This window comes from Leptodactylus fuscus, chromosome 3 (assembly GCF_031893055.1).
Source record: "Leptodactylus fuscus isolate aLepFus1 chromosome 3, aLepFus1.hap2, whole genome shotgun sequence".
Classification (NCBI taxonomy): domain Eukaryota; kingdom Metazoa; phylum Chordata; class Amphibia; order Anura; family Leptodactylidae; genus Leptodactylus; species Leptodactylus fuscus.
Window position 1 is genome coordinate 234,131,331 of NC_134267.1, and position 20,696 is coordinate 234,152,026.

General features: G+C 45.5%; 1 protein-coding gene across 2 annotated transcripts in view; it reads left to right on the top strand.

Annotated features, from left to right (window-relative positions):
* KIF13B (kinesin family member 13B) overlaps nucleotides 1-20,696 on the top strand; it is a 145,210-nt gene that overhangs the window by 60,270 nt on the left and 64,244 nt on the right. For both annotated transcript variants that reach the window (XR_012715349.1, XM_075269304.1), the window contains exons 14-21: nucleotides 218-348; nucleotides 6,576-6,662; nucleotides 7,476-7,663; nucleotides 8,781-8,991; nucleotides 9,341-9,503; nucleotides 10,245-10,391; nucleotides 11,740-11,889; nucleotides 11,998-12,123. Coding sequence is in view for 1 of the 2 variants with exons in the window: in XM_075269304.1 (XP_075125405.1) it covers nucleotides 218-348; nucleotides 6,576-6,662; nucleotides 7,476-7,663; nucleotides 8,781-8,991; nucleotides 9,341-9,503; nucleotides 10,245-10,391; nucleotides 11,740-11,889; nucleotides 11,998-12,123 (1,203 nt within the window). In the remaining variant the exon portion in view is untranslated. The remainder of the gene's footprint in view (nucleotides 1-217; nucleotides 349-6,575; nucleotides 6,663-7,475; nucleotides 7,664-8,780; nucleotides 8,992-9,340; nucleotides 9,504-10,244; nucleotides 10,392-11,739; nucleotides 11,890-11,997; nucleotides 12,124-20,696) is intronic.

Sequence of the window (20,696 nt, forward strand, 5' to 3'; positions counted from 1 at the left end):
TGGGGGTTTGTTACAGGTGTATCCAAAACCTCTTGGACTGCTAATACCTGGCAGAGGACAGAGTTGATCTGCTGATGCCATGGTAGCAAACCCTCAGCTGTGAGTAGTTTTCAGCCTCTGCATGTAACAGGTAGTTTCCATTCACTGACAGCAAGCCGGTAAATGACAGACTATGTCGTCTATTGATTGTTTGACCTCGTTGTCATTCTTCTCGCAGGATCACACGCTCATAGGATCCGACGACTCGCAGGACATCCAGCTATGTGGGATGGGAATCCAACCTGCACACTGCATCATAGATATATCCACCGAAGGACAAGTCGTACTGACACCAATGAAAAACGCCAGGTAAACCTAGCCAGTCCTGTCAGCGCTCGGGGACCCCTGCCGATCAGCACGAGCCCTGTGACCTCTTCACTGTTTACATCACACACTGTTTCCTAGTGGCCGTTTGACGTCATTACAGTTTCATCCCATTCACTTCTATTATACAGCCATTGTGTACTGAGTATACTGTGAAGAGGTCACGGTGTTTGTACAAGTGCACAGTGTCTTGTAGGGTTATAGGTCGGACATGATGGACTGATGTCTTCATCCAACCTCATCTACTATGTAAGCAGCTGATCAGCGCAGGGCCCAGATTTTGGACCCCCGCTATTCTCTTATTGGTGATCTATTCTGAAGATACATAATAATCAGTTGTACAACCCCTTTAAGGGTACGGTCTGTCCATAGAGCGCACTGACCCATTCACGTCTGTTGACACATGACTGTGTATGCGGGGCCGACAGTCCGGGATGAAAAACTCAGGGCAGGTCCTATTGAATGATTGGGACTGCAGAAGCACTGGTGCATACAGATGACATCCGTGTCCTGCCTGTGGACCAGCCATTCCAATACCAGGACCCCAGCTGATCAGCTGTTTAATATTCCCTGTGGCGATGACATCTCGTTCATCGGCAACATGGTAAAGTAGCAGGTTAGGTCTATTTAAGTGACTGGGGCTGAGCTGCAGTACCAAGCACAGCCACTATACATTGTACAGCGCTGTACTTCAGTGATCAGGGCACAGTGCTCACCTGAAAGCCACAGCCGCTTCCACCCCCTGATATTTTGGGGTCCTGAGTGTTGGTCCCTGCTGGTTTACAACTGTATGATCTATTTTAAGGATAGGTCATCAATGTTTATGACCCGAAAACCCCCTTTAAGCATCCTTGGTCAGCTAGAACTCTTAGAAGTGCAGATCCTTAAATTGTATCCTTTATATATCAGAATACCCCTTTAAGCTCAATAGACCCCACTGACAGCGCCTTCATGTGCTAGCCCCCATTCTAGCTCTTTCAGGGGTCGTCACTCAGCACTCCAGGTTACCAAAATATCTGGGAAAGCTAAGACTTGTAGATTCTGCATTTCAACCATTGAACCAGAAGATGGTGCTATAGATTGCACTTTGAAATTCCAAGTCTCTGTGGCCACTAGGGGGCCTCTCGTGGGAATCTTGCATCCAGGTGACACATAGGAGATGAGACGTATTAATCTGTGCACCCTCATTACCTGGCAGCACTCTGCAGGTTGTTGTCAGAAAGACTCCGGCGCTGTATACAGGTGGAGCAGTAGATGCTACAGGCGGCAGGTAAGGCTGCGGCAGGGCTCAGGTGTATCAGGTGACTATAGGTGTGCGGGCACTATGTGCTACAGTATATAGTCTGTGTATAACGTACATCGCTACATAGGTTTTTGCTTTTCTGTTCAGAGTCCGGACTCTCTATAACCCATGTGACTGTTATATGTCTTGTCTGTCCTAGTATATAATGTCGTCTTTCATCGTAACCACATTCTCTACATACCTGGCTACTGTTATAATAGAAGCCGTCCCGAGTTGTGACAAGCCAGCGCACGTCCCACCGCACACGGCCTCCGCTCTGTCGTCTCCTGTAGTCTCCAGACTTCTAAGGGTGCGAGGGAATAATATAGGGAAGATGAGACAGGGCGGGGGCACAAGGTGCAGTAGGTAGAGGATGTGCAGCCACAGCTAGTACACTCGCACCATAGGGTGCCGCATACCCTGGCTGAAACATCCTCGTTGCTTCTGGTGACTCTCAAAGCTTTTATGTGCTTGCCAGCAAATCCAAGTGGAAATCCCCCCCCCAAAAAAAAAAAAAAAAAACTTGATTAGTAGGTTGGTGAAGGCGTACAAATAGAGGTAGGGGACGAGACGGAAGATAGGTGACGTGAGGGATGGTATGGACGAGAGGGAAGGTAGAGGGTGAGAGGTGAGGTAGGGGACAAGAGGGAAGGTACGGACGAGACGGAAGATAGGGCACGAGATGGAACATAAATGACGAGAGGGAAGGTAGGGGGCAAGAGGGAAGGTAGGGGACATGATGGAAGACAGGGGACGAGAGGGAAGGTAGGTGAAGAGAGGGAAGGTAGGGGGCGAGAAGGAAGGTAGGGGACAAGAGGGAAGGTAGGCGACGAGATGGAAGGTAGGGGATGTGATGGAAGGTAGGGGACGTGATGGAAGGTATGGGACGAGAGGGAAGGCGGGGCGAGAGGGACAGTAGACGACAAGATGGAAGGTAGGGGGCGAGAGGGAAGGCAGGGGGCGAGAGGGAAGGCAGGGGGCGAGAGGGAAGGCAGGGGGCGAGAGGGAAGGCAGGGGGCGAGAGGGAAGGTAGGGGACGAGAGGGAAGGCAGGGGGCGAGAGGGACGGTAGACGACAAGATGGAAGGTAGGGGGCGAGAGGGAAGGCGGGGGCAAGATGGAAGGTAGGTGACGTGATGGAAGGCAGGAGGCGAGATGGAAGGCAGGGGGCGAGATGGAAGGCAGGGGGCGAGATGGAAGGCAGGGGGCGAGATGGAAGGCAGGGGGCGAGATGGAAGGTAGGGGGCGAGAGGGAAGGTAGGAGACTAGATGGAAGGTAGGGGACGAGAGGGAAGGCAGGGGGCGAGATGGAAGGTAGGGGACATGATGGAAGGTAGGGGACGAGAGGGAAGGCAGGGGGTGAGAGGGAAGGCAGGCGACGAGATGGAAGGTAGGGGACGAGAGGGAAGGTTGGGGACATGATGAAAGTTAGAGGGTGAGAGAGAAGGTAGGGGACGAGAAGGAAAGCAGAGGGGGAGAGGGAAGGTAGGGGGCGAGAGGGAAGGTGGGAAGGTAGGGGATGAAACGGAAGATGGGTGACCAACTCCTTTAGTCTATGGCTATTCAACCACTGGCCGTAAATCCCATCCTGCGACATAAGGTCACCATGTGACGCCATAAATAATGTAAGAAAATGGAGTTACATTGCGACCCTGAGGGGGCTGCAACTGCGACTTAACACTGGCAGAATTTGGCACTGAATTTGAGGCGTATTCTACCTCAAAATTAGCGCCACATTCCGCCTAAAACCAGCCTTTGTTTTTCAATGGGAGGCAGATGTTGATTTCTTTTTATTTTCTGCTAGTGGAAAAATTAAGCGTCACTCTTGATCTTCAATTTCGCTTGATAACTCCCATTGACGTCAATGAGAGATGGAAAACTGCAATTGGTAGTTGTGGAATTTGGTTAAGCCAAAAAATTTGGGTTCCGTTTCTGACTCGTGAACATAACCTAAGTTACAAAGCAGTGCTTGAGTTAAAAGTTGTGGTCGCCCCCTCCCCCAGGTCACACTATAACCCCAGTCACTTAGATCTGTGCAGGGTGACGCACCAATCATTGGTCACATGATGGGAGTTGTAGCCAAAGCTCCTGTGTAGTCCGGGCCTTAATGCCTTAGTAGCGCACTCCAGAGGACAGGGGCAGCTCTAGAGAGATCCTGGATTCAGGATTGTGTATCTGATAAGGAAGCCGCGGCCTCCATAGACACGGATCAGCACTAAATCCACCATCAATGTCTATTACAGGATCATCTTAAAATCGCCATTATGTGTTCTCATGTCTCTATCCTCTCAACCTTCCTTCTGTTTCTCCAAACTATCCATAGGACATGACAATACGGCCTGGGCCAAGGGTTTTAGTTTTTTTTTGTAAGGATAGAAAACTTGTCAATGGCTCTGGTGCCCCTACGTACTTGGAATGGGAACTTCATAAGCAAGCTAAAACCAGACAGTATTATTATGCATTGTATGGCGGTAGTCTATGAGAGTGATGTGGCGGTATTCTGTGATCTGGATAGGGCTGCGCTCTGTAAGAGGGATAAGGCAGGATTTGGCATTGATATTATTTGATGTTATTTGATAGGGCGGTATTATGTGAGATAAAGCAGAATTATTTTACTTTATTTGATAGCGCCGTATTATGTCAGATGGATAGGACAGTAGTATGTGTCATTTGGCGAGATTATGCGGACTTTTGAAGGTATTATTGTTTGAGATGGATATTTTGTGAAATGGATAGGGCAGTACTGTATTATTTGAGATGAATAGGGCAGTATGATTTGGCATTTTTTGATAGGGTCGTATTATGTCATGTGTGGCGGTATTATTTGAGATGAGTAGGCTAGTGTTCTGTCTGATTGATCAGACAGTATTGTGTGAGATGAGGCATTATTATTTGACCTTATTTGATAGGGCAGTATTCTGTCAGAGGTGGCGGTATTATATAAGATGGATAGGCCAGTATTATCTCAGATTGATGGGGCAGTATTATGTGAGATCAGGCCTTATTTGATATGGCAGTACTATCGGAGATAAGACATTATTATTTGACCTTATTTGATAGGGCAGTATTATGTCAGAGGTGGCGGTATTATATTAGACGGATAGGCCAGTATTCTGTCAGATGGATTGGGCAGTGTTATGTGAGATCAGGCAGTATTATTTAATAGGCCATATTATGTCATATTGATAGGGCCGTAGTGTGTGAGAGTCATTTGGCATGATTATGTGGACTCTCTATGGCGGTATTATTTGGATTCTGTATATAGTTTTCTTAATGTATAGTGCTATTCTGTGGTCTGTTATAGGAGCTCCAGCTTATAGGCTGGATGATGTCGGATAACAAACTTGCTGACTGTTTACAGTAACAACCAGCCGATATATACACACACCGGCCACTTTATTAGGTACACCTGTCCAACTGCTCGTTAACACTTAATTTCTAATCAGCCAATCACATGGCGGCAACTCAGTGCATTTAGGCATGTAGACATGGTCAAGACAATCTCCTGCAGTTCAAACCGAGCATCAGTATGGGGAAGAAAGGTGATTTGAGTGCCTTTGAACGTGGCATGGTTGTTGGTGCCAGAAGGGCTGGTCTGAGTATTTCAGAAACTGCTGATCTACTGGGATTTTCATGCACAACCATCTCTAGGGTTTACAGAGAATGGTCCGAAAAAGAAAAAACATCCAGTGAGCGGCAGTTCTGTGGGCGGAAATGCGTTGTTGATGCCAGAGGTCAGAGGAGAATGGCCAGACTGGTTCGAGCTGATAGAAAGGCAACAGTGACTCAAATAGCCACCCGTTACAACCAAGGTAGCCAGAAGAGCATCTCTGAACGCCGCACAGTACGTCCAACTTTGAGGCTACAGATGGGCTACAGCAGCAGAAGACCACACCGGGTGCCACTCCTTTCAGCTAAGAACAGGAAACTGAGGCTACAATTTGCACAAGCTCATCGAAATTGGACAATTGAAGATTGGAAAAACGTTGCCTGGTCTGATGAGTCTCAATTTCTGCTGCGACATTCGGATGGTAGGGTCAGAATTTGGCGTCAACAACATGAAAGCATGGATCCATCCTGCCTTGTATCGGTAACGGTTCAGGCTGGTGGTGGTGGTGTCATGGTGTGGGGAATATTTTCTTGGCACTCTTTGGGCCCCTTGGTACCAATTGAGCATCGTTGCAACGCCAAAGCCTACCTGAGTATTGTTGCTGACCATGTCCATCCCTTTATGACCACAATGTCCCCAACATCTGATGGCTACTTTCAGCAGGATAATGCAATGCCATGTCATAAAGCTGGAATCATCTCAGACTGGTTTCTTGAACATGACAATGAGTTCACTGTACTCCAATGGCCTCCACAGTCACCAGATCTCAATCCAATAGAGGAGCATCTTTGGGATGTGGTGGAACGGGAGATTCGCATCATGGATGTGCAGCCGACAAATCTGCGGCAACTGTGTGATGCCATCATGTCAATATGGACCAAAATCTCTGAGGAATGCTTCCAGCACCTTGTTGTATCTATGCCACGAAGAATTGAGGCAGTTCTGAAGGCAAAAGGGGGTCCAACCCGTTACTAGCATGGTGTACCTAATAAAGTGGCCGGTGAGTGTATATCTCAGTTGTAAATTAGTGTTCAGCAGCGAGTGCACCCTATAATGAAGAGACCGCTCTGACACCCCTTATTGTATGTGCTCCCCTCTCACGTCTGATCTTTGCAGTAAGGGGGTTGATTGACACGCACATTGATACCACTGCTGAGCATTACCTTATTGAGCCTGATACGGGCCCAATATGTGCCAGGCATTGTTATATCATTATATCCTACCAGGTGCAGGGAGTTGTATGATGCTGTAACACCAGGGGGCAATATTGAGGCAAAGCTGAGCCCTGACATTGCTGACTTTTTCTGTTTGTATTTTGCAGGACATTAGTAAATGGCTCAGTGGTCAGCCAGCCCACCCAGCTGCAGCACGGGGACCGAATCCTCTGGGGCAACAACCACTTTTTCAGGTAATGATGGCATAGAACTCCAATCATCCGCACCTGGACCAATTGCATTAGGGAAGTTCATCAAGACACACCCTCTCCACTAAGCCACACCCATTTTTGGGATCATGGTGACTGTGCAGGTGTGTACTGGGCTAAGAACGTGCAGTCACATGGACACAGTAGGGGGCAGCCCATGGCTAGGTTGGTGCATAAAATCAGGGAGCAGGTGTCATACATGGTCACAGCTGAGGGTCTGCTTCAGTTGTGTATGAACTAAATACAGCAACAGTACAAATTTCCCTCCTGTCCTTTGTGTTACAATGTATCCGTGCAGGTTAAACGTAAAGGCACGGTCACACTTTTTGGATTTGCAGATCACAAATCCCATCCATCTTTTTGGTTTACGGGGAATAATATTTGCATTGATGCATTGAGTTGCAGAAACCCCATTCACCCTCATCGGTTGCAGATTTTATGCCCATGATGGATATGTATCCCTAGTCTTGTGGATAGAGGATAAGTGTTCGATTGCTGGGCCCAACCCTCAGGTCCCCCAGTGATCTGGAGGACTGACAGGGTGAATGTAGCGCCAGTTTGCTTATTTGATCAGAACTCTATTAACGTCTATGGCACTGTCAGGACTGTAATCTCTGCAGAGCCCGCAGCCCCTTAGAAGTGAATGGAGCGCCGGTCACACAAGTAAACGGGCCCCCACAGACCCAACACTTATCCCTGTCCCGTACATAGGGGGGTAAGTGTCCATAATGGCAGAACCCCTTTAAGGATATGCCCTAATCCTATCTCACTATCTCCCCCTCTGATCGCATCGTAAAGGATAAGCTTACCAAAGAAGAAGAAAGCGGAGCGAGAGGACGAGGAGCGGGACGCCAGCATGAGGAACAGCAGCAGCTTCGAGCAACTGGACGCCGACGGAGACTCCTCCAGTGAAGTGTCCAGCGAGGTCAACTTCAACTATGAGTACGCTCAGATGGAGGTCATGATGAAGGCTCTGGGAAATAACGGTTAGTAAGATGTGCCCTGCAGAGTTGTAAGAGGAACCACATCTGCAGGGTCTCAGGACTGGGCATATGGGACGGAAAACGGTGATATAGGGGGCAAAGGGTTTTCTAGAGTTAAGAGGGTTGTGCCACTACAGATCCTTATCTCCTAATAACAGGATAGGGGGTACGTGTCAGATCACTGAGGGTCCCTACCTAGTGATCAGAAGAATGGGGGTACAAATGTCCCCCTGTATCCTCCCTGTGAAAGATCCACCAGAGGGTTTGTGTCGCTGACGCTCCATTCACTTACATAGGGCTGTGGGACATTGCGGGCCCAGCAGCCCCATTGAAGTGAGAGGGGTGTCAGTCACAAGGAGGATGCAGGGCCGATTTAAGACTCTTTAATATCCTGATTGTTGGAGGTCCCAGTATTCAGACCCCAACAATCTGATACTAATCCCATGTCCTGTGGATAAAGGGGATACGTCTCTGTAATGGCCCATCCCCTTTAAGTCACAGTCCCCCTCTCTGCTCCATAAAATGGCCAATAACGGAGCAATAGGCCTATTCAGTTACGTAGCAAATGAAGATAAAACCTTAAGTTTGGTGTCGTTTTGAAACCACACAAGGGAACGTCTCCTCCTAAAATTTTCCTGACCATCATCTGCCGTCCTCGAGCAGGTGGAGGTCACAAAGGTAATGTGGTCACCTGATATTACATTAAAGGAGTCTTCCATTAAAGGGTAAGTTACCCATTGAAGTTCTGTAGGGGTCCAAAAACTAGGTCCCCGCGGATCAGCTGTTAGAAGAAGCAGTGGCCACTGTTTTATCTTCCATGGCCACATTCACGTGGCCTGATCTCAACTTGGTACCATTCAAGTGAATGGGGCTGAGCTGCAGTACCAAGTGCGGCCACTATACAATGTACAGCACTGTGCTTGGTAAGTACTGTAAGGGTCGCAAGGGTAAAATCCTACAAATTACCGTATCCCAGCCGTCCTCTTCCTCCCCATTTTGTAGACTATATCCATATTAGATCCTCGGACTGTTCCACCCCTATGGTTGTGAGGCCACTGCTGTTCTAGTGTTATCCCGATCTGTAGCATCATTGATGGGTCCTCTCCTCTGTCCCCTGTAGATCCCATGCAGGCCATACTGCAGACCATGGAGCAGCAGCATGAGGAGGAGAAGCGTACAGCGCTGGAACGCCAGAGGCTGATGTACGAGCAGGAGCTGGAGCAGCTACGCCGCAGGCTATCCCCAGAAAAGCAACATTATCGCACCATTGACAGGTTCTCTTTCGGGTCACCCAACGCCCAACAGCGCATCAGACAGTGGACGGAAGACAGGTGAGGCAATGGAGGCCACAGAAGTTGCTTACTTGGGGTTGTATCTAAAGGGGACAACCCCACCGCCCTCCCAATTATCAGCTTTGAAGCAAAACTTATCCCAGTCCTGTTGAGCCATTGGGCACCCCCCGCACCAGCAGTGAGTACTCTGGGTATTCTGCACCAACCTAAATTATGCCCTATCCACTGGCTTTAATGGGTGTTGTGTATTTATTGGTGCTGGAGGGGGGTAATAGCGATACTATACTCTCCCCATAATAGTCCAGTGCTCCAGTTGTGCAGAACTAGCAGAGCTCAGTTTGTCTTTTGCTTTATATTAATAGTAGGGATCCGTATTCTGTTCCCTCAGGGAGGTAATGCTACATCACAGCTTATCAAAGCTCCGGGAACAGATCGCCAAAGCGAATATGTACGTCCAGGAGGCCAATTTCATTGCCGATGAGATGGACAAGAGGACGGAGTACAAAGTCACCCTACAGATCCCGGCGTCCAGCTTAAACGCCAACAGGAAGGTGAGTTATCCTATAAGGAAAGCTCCAGCATCTTCCTTGCGACTCACGTAGCACGTAGGAATAGCCTTAAGAAAGGCTATTCTTCTCCTTCCTTTAGATGTCTTCTCCACGCCGCCATTCGGTATAAATCCCAGTTTTCGTCTGTATGCAAATGAGTTATCTCGCAGCACTGGGGGCGGGCCCCAGTGCTTAGACAGCACTGGGGGCGTCTCCAATGCTGCAAGAGAACTCTCCAGTGCCACCTCCATCTTCTTCTGGAACGACCTCTCTTTGCGTCTTCTTCTGGGGGTTGGCTTCAAACTTCTGCATGGAAGCTGTAAACACAAAAAAAAACATGCTTAAAACTTTACTGGTGATTTTGGGACAGGAGGGTAACTGTGTGACCGCAGCCATTGTCACACATAGTAGTTCTCATGGAGATTACTCCGTCTGTCACCTGGTCACTCCTCTTATAGTTATTCCTGGCAGTCAATTGCTGTGAGTGAGCTCTCCCATTTTCCTTGCATGCTTGTATGGATCTGGTCACATGACGGGCACTACTGGCACCCACCGGCCCTGTAGACTTATAATAGGCTCCATTCTGGTGGGATGAGAGGTATAGTCCAATGCTGAGGTGTAGTTAATTCATTCTGCTTATATGTCTGTGCTCAAAATCCTTGGAAAACCTCTATGGTTTGGTAAGTGTCTGACACCCTGAGGCCTTCTCCTGCACACCTCAGTCCTTTGTCATTTGTCCTACAGCGAGGCGAAGTGCTGAGTGAACCGGCCATCCAAGTCAGGAGGAAAGGGAAAGGCAAACAGATCTGGTCCTTGGAGAAACTGGAGAACCGTCTGGTGGACATCAGAGACCTGTACCAAGAATGGAAAGCGTGTGAAGAGGACAGTCCTGTAAGTGCCATAGGGAAGCTTCTATAACATATAGTATAGTAACATATACGGTGGTTTCCCTGGATTTTCTGCAGCAGAATCTCCCAGGCGCACACGTGTAAGTAGACTCCAGCTTCACTGAACTAGTTTCTGGGTAACATGCACCTGTATATGCAGAGTAGAGATCAGACACATGCGCGTAAGTAGACACCGACTGCACTGCACTAGTCACATACACTTGTATATGGAGATCAGACGCATGCGCGTAAGTAGACACCGACTGCACTGCACTAGTCACATACACTTGTATATGGAGATCAGACGCATGCGCGTAAGTAGACACCAACTTCACTGCACTAGTTTCTGGGTAACATGCACCTGTATATGGAGAGCAGACATCAGGCGCATGCGTGTAAGTAGACACTGGCTTCACTGCACTAGTTTCTGGGTAATATGCACCTGTATATGGAGAGCAGACATCAGGCGCATGTAAGTAGACATCGACTGCACTGCACTAGTCGCATACACTTTTATATAGAGATCAGGCGCATGCGCGTTAATAGACACTGGCTTCACAGCACTAGTTTCTAGTACACACGGCCAGATCTCTGCTCTTCCTGTATATAGAGGTTGGGTACATGTCCCATATTTGTGAAGACTGAACAGTTGCTGGAAAAGCAATGAGCTGGTAAAGAGCTATCTAGAGGTGTCTGAGAAGTGGAGAAAGAGGGATTTTTCTACCTTACAGGGTTGTTTTGATACATTTTGGATACAACTATGGCGCCTGATCACACATGTAACAGTCATAAAAATAGAACAAAAAGGGACGGCATCCCCTTTAAAAAATATCACAAATCAAAATGCTTTTTTCACCACAAAAAATGACAAAAAAAGCTGCAGCAAGATACAAAGTATGAACATTGCTACTATGAGTGTTAGTGTTATTTGCATGTATGTTCGTGAACATTGTTGCGGCTGGTGATTTGACTCCACACAAGGTCTCAGTGACAATGCCACACCCGACACAAATCAGAAGACTGCATGTTGTCAGTAGTGCAGCCTCTGGCTTTAACAACACTGCACCCCATGCAAATCAAAGAAAAATGGTATGTGGCCAGTTTCTCAGTAGTGCAGCCTCTGGCTTTGACAATGCCAGAAGTGTAGAGCTGTTGTCAGCAGAATCTCTTGGTAGTGCAGCTTCTGGCTTCGGGCCTACATCTTAAAGTGATCATAACTCCGCTTACAAATAAGATATTAAAACACAGTTTTCGCGTTCGTACAGTAAAGGGAGATGTGTAAGATTTTTACATGTCACCCGCAATGCCTGTGTAACGTTGATATGACATTGTATCCTCGCTGTTCTTCATAGGTGATCCGTGCGTACTTCCGCCGGGCTGACCCCTTCTATGATGAGCAGGAGAACCACAGTCTCATCGGGGTTGCCAATGTATTTTTGGAGTCCCTCTTCCATGACGTGAAGCTCCAGTATGCCGTCCCCATCATCAACCAAAAAGGAGAGGTGAGGGTGCACTACATGGCCGTACATGGCGGCTCTATCTATGGCCCCCTGTGGTATATAGACAGCTCTTCTCCTCTTAATGTATACGTGTCTCGCTGCCCCCTACAGATCTCAGGGCGTCTGCATATAGAGGTGGTCCGTGTCAGCGGAGACATCGACGAGCGGATAGCCGGAGGTGAGGACGGAGATGTATCCAGTGACGGCAAAGCCCAAGACCATAAACTAGTGTGTATGGTGAGTAAGACGCGCTCTGTATACTGCTGTGATGTCTGCACACTCCTCCTCTGAAATACTCTGTGCTGCTGGAAGCCTTAGGATGTGCTTTCTCCCAGCACGTTGTGAGTACTATCACTGCATGCTTTCTATTAAAATACTCTGTGCTGCTGGGATAACCCCGCCTTTTCGAGTATGCCACTCGGTCCGTGAACTCTCACAAGCTCAGCAGGGCCTTATTCTGAAATACTCTGTGCTGCTCAGAGCTCTTCTGTTAAAGCTCAGCCTTGGACTTCCCCCAAAATTGAGCGCAAACCTCCGACTAAAGGGGATTTCTGTCTCCACCCATATCCACAGGATAGGTCATCAATATTTGATCAATGGGGGGTCCACCAACTGCACCCCTCACCAATCAGATAATCCGGCAGCCAAAGTCTTACCGCTGTGTAGAAGGCTGGAAGCCATGTTGCACCTATTCAAGTAATTGATGCCGAGCTGCAGTACCCCAACGTCACCACTGTACAGTGGGTGGGGCTGTAGCACTACCCTAGTAGTCTGCTGGATCAACTGATTGAGGCGGGGTCCAGTTGTCGGACCCCAACTGGTCAAATACTCCATAGATCTACCATATGAGGGATCGGAAAAACCTTTAAATACTCTGTGCTGCTGTGTAGCCCTACTCATTCCAATAACCATATCTGTTTGGTAACCAGTATACCTATCATTGCAGGGGGTGATCACCCTGCTCCCCAAATATCCGGCCAGAGGCTTATAGCACTACAGCACCAGTGTGATGTGACAGTCGGCCATATTGGTCGTCATCCAGCCCGACTCTATTAGATACTTTTACTTTTACAGGCAGTGACTTTCTGACCATTTTTATGTCGGCCGCTCCCTGTCCCCTTTAGCTTGTGACCCCCGGCCGCTCATCCAGGGCGACGATCTCCTTGCTGACGCTACAGATCTCTCCTCTGTTCCCGTAAGGAGGTCGGGGCAGGAGCAGAGCGAGACCTAGGGGCAGCCATTTGTTTTACATCCTGCATCTTATTGACCCCTGGTGGTGGAATATCATTATGGCAGGAGTCAGGGGTCACTGCTAATTATCTTTGTCTGGCTGTGGTGAGGTTAAGTAATTACAGGTTTGCAGATCATTTGTATGCGAACATCTATAAATCACCACCACATAGTGCGAGCTGGAGACAAAGCGGCCGGAGGAGGAACTTAAAGCTCCTAGGTTGCCGTGTGAAATCCGTACGAGGTCCCATCTACCGTGTGCACGTATAATACTTATATTCATGGGGTCCTATGGGATATGCGGTCAGTGAGTGCCCATATGAATGTAGTAGTGGTATTCAATATGTGATCTTCATCAGCGCCACAGAAGTCTATGGAGGGAGCGTGTGCACTCAGGGACCCCTGTTCTTACGTTTTGCATATTTTCTGTACATGATTATATGGGCGGCCTTCTTGCCTGAGCTTCTGCTCTGCTTTGTTCACAGCATTTAGTGATATGCTTTACAGCACAGTCATGGCCATAGGCAACAATAGTATGAAGCAGCGTCATTGAGGTCAGACCATGTAATGATGGGTCAGTGGTGTTATCTACAGAGGTCTTATCTTCTATTGTAATCCTGTTTGTGATATAAATTAGGTGATTGCTGCAATGAATACACCGTAAACAATTAATAAATGTTCATTTTTAGCCTAAGTGGCCAGAGTGAAAATTGCAGGATAAAGTATTATATATATATATATATATATATATATATATATATATATATATATATATATATATATAATATTGTAAGGCATAACTTCTCTTACAGATACCCCTTATCAGCAGAAAGCTTCATATCAATTTTGGTTTGATCTTAAGTTACATAATGATTTGTACTATTTGTATAAGATGTAACTCAGGATTAGTACAGGATAAGTAATGTAATGTATGTACACAGTGACTGAACCAGCAGAATAGTGAGCGCAGCTCTGGTGTATAATACAGGATAAGTAATGTAATGTATGTACACAGTGACTGCACCAGCAGAATAGTGAGTGCAGCTCTGGAGTATAATACAGGATAAGTAATGTAATGTATGTACACAGTGACTGAACCAGCAGAATAGTGAGCGCAGCTCTGGTGTATAATACAGGATAAGTAATGTAATGTATGTACACAGTGACTGCACCAGCAGAATAGTGAGTGCAGCTCTGGAGTATAATACAGGATAAGTAATGTAATGTATGTACACAGTGACTGTACCAGCAGAATAGTGAGCGCAGCTCTGGGGTATAATGCAGGATAAGTAATGTAATGTATGTACACAGTGACTGCACCAGCAGAATAGTGAGCGCAGCTCTGGAGTATGATACAGGATAAGTAATGTAATGTATGTACACAGTGACTGCACCAGCAGAATAGTGAGCGCAGCTCTGGTGTATAATACAGGATAAGTAACGTAATGTATGTACACAGTGACTGCACCAGCAGAATAGTGAGCGCAGCTCTGGAGTATAATACAGGATAAGTAATGTAATGTATGTACACAGTGACTGCACCAGCAGAATAGTGAGCGCAGCTCTGATGTATAATACAGGATAAGTAATGTAATGTATGTACACAGTGACTGTACCAGCAGAATAGTGAGCGCAGCTCTGGGGTATAATGCAGGATAAGTAATGTAATGTATGTACACAGTGACTGCACCAGCAGAATAGTGAGCGCAGCTCTGGAGTATAATACAGGATAAGTAATGTATGTACACAGTGACTGTACCAGCAGAATAGTGAGCGCAGCTCTGGAGTATAATACAGGATAAGTAATGTATGTACACAGTGACTGCACCAGCAGAATAGTGAGCGCAGCTCTGGGGTATAATCCTATTAATCCTATTAATATTATAAATGTGAAAGTTTGTGGGTTTGTGAGTTTGGATGTTCGGATGTTTGTTCCTCAATCACGGAAAAACCGCTCCACCGATTTGGCTGAAATTTTCCACAAACATAGTTAATACACCCGATTGCGCGATAGGCTACTTTTTGTCACAATAGCGCACATACGTTTGTGCCAGGACCCCCACAAATCCCAAACTCACACCACCATCTCTGCAATCTCACACACTTTGGACCATAGCAAGCCACAAAATTCATATTGCCCTCTGCAGCCTCACCCCTAACCCCACACAATCACATATACATAGACTTTACCACTTTGCCCCTCACCTTACCGATACTCCAGGAGGCGCTCTTTAACGCTCCAGAGCAGCCATGTTTGCCCCCACCACTCTGACAATCCGTGACACCGCCCACCCATGTCAATACCCCTAGGCGGTCTAATAAATGCAAAAAAAAAGTTTACAAAAAGAAAAAATATATAAAAATAAATAAATAAAAAGGATTAAAAATTCAAATCACCCCCTTTCCCTAGAACACATATAAAAGTAGTTAAATACTGTGAAACACATACATGTTAGGTATCCCCGTGTCTGAAATTGCCCGCTCTACAAAGCTATACAAATATTTTTCCTGTTCGGTAAACGCCGTAGCGGGAAAAATGGTCAAAAGTGCCAAACCGCCATTTTTTCACTGTTTTGATTCTGATAAAAAATTGAATAAAAAGTGATCAAAGCAATAACATTTCCCGAAAATGGTAGAATTACAAAGTACACCCGATCCCGCAAAAAAAGACGCCCTATACAACCCCGTACACGCAGGTATAAAAAAATTACGGCTGTCAGAATATGGCGACTTTTCAAAAAATAATTTTTTAACACAGTTTTGGATTTTTTTAAGGGGTCAAAATGTAAATAAAACCATATAAATTTGGTATCCCCGGAATCGTAACGAAACACAGAATACAGGGGACATGTCATTTTGGTTGCACAGTGAACGCCGTAAAACCAAAGCCCGTAAGAAAGTCGCAGAAATGCATTTTTTCTTCAAATCCCCCCCCATTCTGAATTTTTTCCCTGCTTCCCAGTACATTATATAGAATAAATAATGGCGGCATCATGAAGAAAAATTTGTCCCAGGAAAAATTAAGACCTCATATGGCTCTGGGAGCGGAGAAATAAAAAAGTTATGGGGTTTAGAAGGAGGGGAGTCAAAAACGAAAAACGAAAATCACAAAATGCCATCGGCGGGAAAGGGTTAACTTCAAATACTTCTGTCCCAAAGTCACTATGTAAAGTTTATACCAACACCGTATATATAGCAGCTCAAATACAAAGTAACTTCAACACAAAAGTCTCACGTATTCTCTGAATTACAGCAAAAACAAGATACAAAGTTACATTTCATATCCCATCCCTTATACACAGTACGAAAACCTTACCCACGCCTGTATATACCCACTGCTACAATCACCGCAGACGAAGTCGCGGGTAACAGCTAGTACAGGATAAGTAATGTAATGTATGTACACAGTGACTGTACCAGCAGAATAGTGAGCGCAGCTCTGGAGTATAATACAGGATGTAACTCAGGATCAGTACAGGATAAGTAATGTAATGTATGTACACAGTGACTGCACCAGCAGAATAGTGAGCGCAGCTCTGGAGTATAATACAGGATAAGTAATGTAATGTATGTACACAGTGACTGCACCAGCAGAATAGTGAGCGCAGCTCTGGAGTATAATACAGGATAAGTAATGTAATGTATGTACACAGTGACTGCACCAGCAGAATAGTGAGCGCAGCTCTGGAGTATAATACAGGATAAGTAATGTAATGTATGTACACAGTGACTGTACCAGCAGAATAGTGAGTGCAGCTCTGGAGTATAATACAGGATAAGTAATGTAATGTATGTACACAGTGACTGCACCAGCAGAATAGTGAGCGCAGCTCTGGAGTATAATACAGGATAAGTAATGTAATGTATGTACACAGTGACTGTACCAGCAGAATAGTGAGCGCAGCTCTGGAGTATAATACAGGATAAGTAATGTAATGTATGTACACAGTGACTGCACCAGCAGAATAGTGAGCGCAGCTCTGGAGTATAATACAGGATAAGTAATGTAATGTATGTACACAGTGACTATACCAGCAGAATAGTGAGCGCAGCTCTGGAGTATAATACAGGATGTAACTCAGGATCAGTACAGGATAAGTAATGTATGTACACAGTGACTGTACCAGCAGAATAGTGAGCGCAGTCTGGAGTATAATACAGGATGTAACTCAGGATCAGTACAGGATAAGTAATGTATGTACACAGTGACTGTACCAGCAGAATAGTGAGTGCAGCTCTGGAGTATAATACAGGATAAGTAATGTAATGTATGTACACAGTGACTGCACCAGCGGAATAGTGAGCGCAGCTCTGGAGTATAATACAGGATAAGTAATGTAATGTATGTACACAGTGACTGTACCAGCAGAATAGTGAGCGCAGCTCTGGAGTATAATACAGGATAAGTAATGTAATGTATGTACACAGTGACTGTACCAGCAGAATAGTGAGCACAGCTCTGGAGTATAATACAGGATAAGTAATGTAATGTATGTACACAGTGACTGTACCAGCAGAATAGTGAGTGCAGCTCTGGAGTATAATACAGGATAAGTAATGTAATGTATGTACAGTGACTGTACCAGCAGAATAGTGAGCGCAGCTCTGGAGTATAATACAGGATAAGTAATGTAATGTATGTACACAGTGACTGTACCAGCAGAATAGTGAGCGCAGCTCTGGGGTATAATACAGGATAAGTAATGTAATGTATGTGCACAGTGACTGTACCAGCAGAATAGTGAGCGCAGCTCTGGAGTATAATACAGGATGTAACTCAGGATCAGTACAGGATAAGTAATGTATGTACACAGTGACTGTACTAGCAGAATAGTGAGCGCAGCTCTGGAGTATAATACAGGATAAGTAATGTAATGTATGTACACAGTGACTGTACCAGCAGAATAGTGAGCACAGCTCTGGAGTATAATACAGGATAAGTAATGTAATGTATGTACACAGTGACTGTACCAGCAGAATAGTGAGCACAGCTCTGGAGTATAATACAGGATAAGTAATGTAATGTATGTACACAGTGACTGTACCAGCAGAATAGTGAGTGCAGCTCTGGAGTATAATACAGGATAAGTAATGTAATGTATGTACACAGTTACTATACCAGCAGAATAGTGAGCGCAGCTCTGGAGTATAATACAGATGTAACTCAGGATCAGTACAGGATAAGTAATGTATGTACACAGTGACTGTACTAGCAGAATAGTGAGCGCAGCTCTGGAGTATAATACAGGATAAGTAATGTAATGTATGTACACAGTGACTGTACCAGCAGAATAGTGAGCGCAGCTCTGGAGTATAATACAGGATAAGTAATGTATGTACAGTGACTGTACCAGCAGAATAGTGAGCGCAGCTCTGGAGTATAATACAGGATAAGTAATGTAATGTATGTACACAGTGACTGTTCCAGCAGAATAGTGAGCGCAGCTCTGGGGTATAATACAGGATAAGTAATGTAATGTATGTACACAGTGACTGTACCAGCAGAATAGTGAGCGCAGCTCTGGGGTATAATACAGGATAAGTAATGTAATGTATGTACACAGTGACTGTACCAGCAGAATATTGAGCGCAGCTCTGGAGTATAATACAGGATGTAACTCAGGATCAGTACAGGATAAGTAATGTATGTACACAGTGATTGTACCAGCAGAATAGTGAGCGCAGCTCTAGAGTATAATACAGTATGTAACTCAGGATCAGTACAGGATAAGTAATGTATGTACACAGTGACTGTTCCAGCAGAATAGTGAGCGCAGCTCTGGAGTATAATACAGGATAAGTAATGTAATGTATGTACACAGTGACTGTACCAGCAGAATAGTGAGCGCAGCTCTGGAGTATAATACAGGATAAGTAATGTAATGTATGTACACAGTGACTGTACCAGCAGAATAGTGAGCGCAGCTCTGGAGTATAATACAGGATAAGTAATGTAATGTATGTACACAGTGACTGTACCAGCAGAATAGTGAGCGCAGCTCTGGGGTATAATACAGGATAAGTAATGTAATGTATGTACACAGTGACTGTACCAGCAGAATAGTGAGCGCAGCTCTGGGGTATAATACAGGATAAGTAATGTAATGTATGTACACAGTGACTGTACCAGCAGAATAGTGAGTGCAGCTCTGGAGTATAATACAGGATAAGTAATGTATGTACAGTGACTGTACCAGCAGAATAGTGAGCGCAGCTCTGGAGTATAATACAGGATAAGTAATGTAATGTATGTACACAGTGACTGTTCCAGCAGAATAGTGAGCGCAGCTCTGGGGTATAATACAGGATAAGTAATGTAATGTATGTACACAGTGACTGTACCAGCAGAATAGTGAGCGCAGCTCTGGGGTATAATACAGGATAAGTAATGTAATGTATGTACACAGTGACTGTACCAGCAGAATATTGAGCGCAGCTCTGGAGTATAATACAGGATGTAACTCAGGATCAGTACAGGATAAGTAATGTATGTACACAGTGATTGTACCAGCAGAATAGTGAGCGCAGCTCTAGAGTATAATACAGTATGTAACTCAGGATCAGTACAGGATAAGTAATGTATGTACACAGTGACTGTTCCAGCAGAATAGTGAGCGCAGCTCTGGAGTATAATACAGGATAAGTAATGTAATGTATGTACACAGTGACTGTACCAGCAGAATAGTGAGCGCAGCTCTGGAGTATAATACAGGATAAGTAATGTAATGTATGTACACAGTGACTGTACCAGCAGAATAGTGAGCGCAGCTCTGGAGTATAATACAGGATAAGTAATGTAATGTATGTACACAGTGACTGTACCAGCAGAATAGTGAGCGCAGCTCTGGGGTATAATACAGGATAAGTAATGTAATGTATGTACACAGTGACTGTACCAGCAGAATAGTGAGTGCAGCTCTGGGGTATAATACAGGATAAGTAATGTAATGTATGTACACAGTGACTGTACCAGCAGAATATTGAGCGCAGCTCTGGAGTATAATACAGGATGTAACTCAGGATCAGTACAGGATAAGTAATGTATGTACACAGTGATTGTACCAGCAGAATAGTGAGCGCAGCTCTAGAGTATAATACAGTATGTAACTCAGGATCAGTACAGGATAAGTAATGTATGTACACAGTGACTGTTCCAGCAGAATAGTGAGCGCAGCTCTGGAGTATAATACAGGATAAGTAATGTAATGTATGTACACAGTGACTGTACCAGCAGAATAGTGAGCGCAGCTCTGGAGTATAATACAGGATAAGTAATGTAATGTATGTACACAGTGACTGTACCAGCAGAATAGTGAGCGCAGCTCTGGAGTATAATACAGGATAAGTAATGTAATGTATGTACAGTGACTGTACCAGCAGAATAGTGAGCGCAGCTCTGGAGTATAATACAGGATAAGTAATGTAATGTATGTACAGTGACTGTACCAGCAGAATAGTGAGCGCAGCTCTGGAGTATAATACAGGATGTAACTCAGGATCAGTACAGGATAAGTAATGTAATGTATGTACACAGTGACTGCACCAGCAGAATAGTGAGTGCAGCTCTGCAGTATAATACA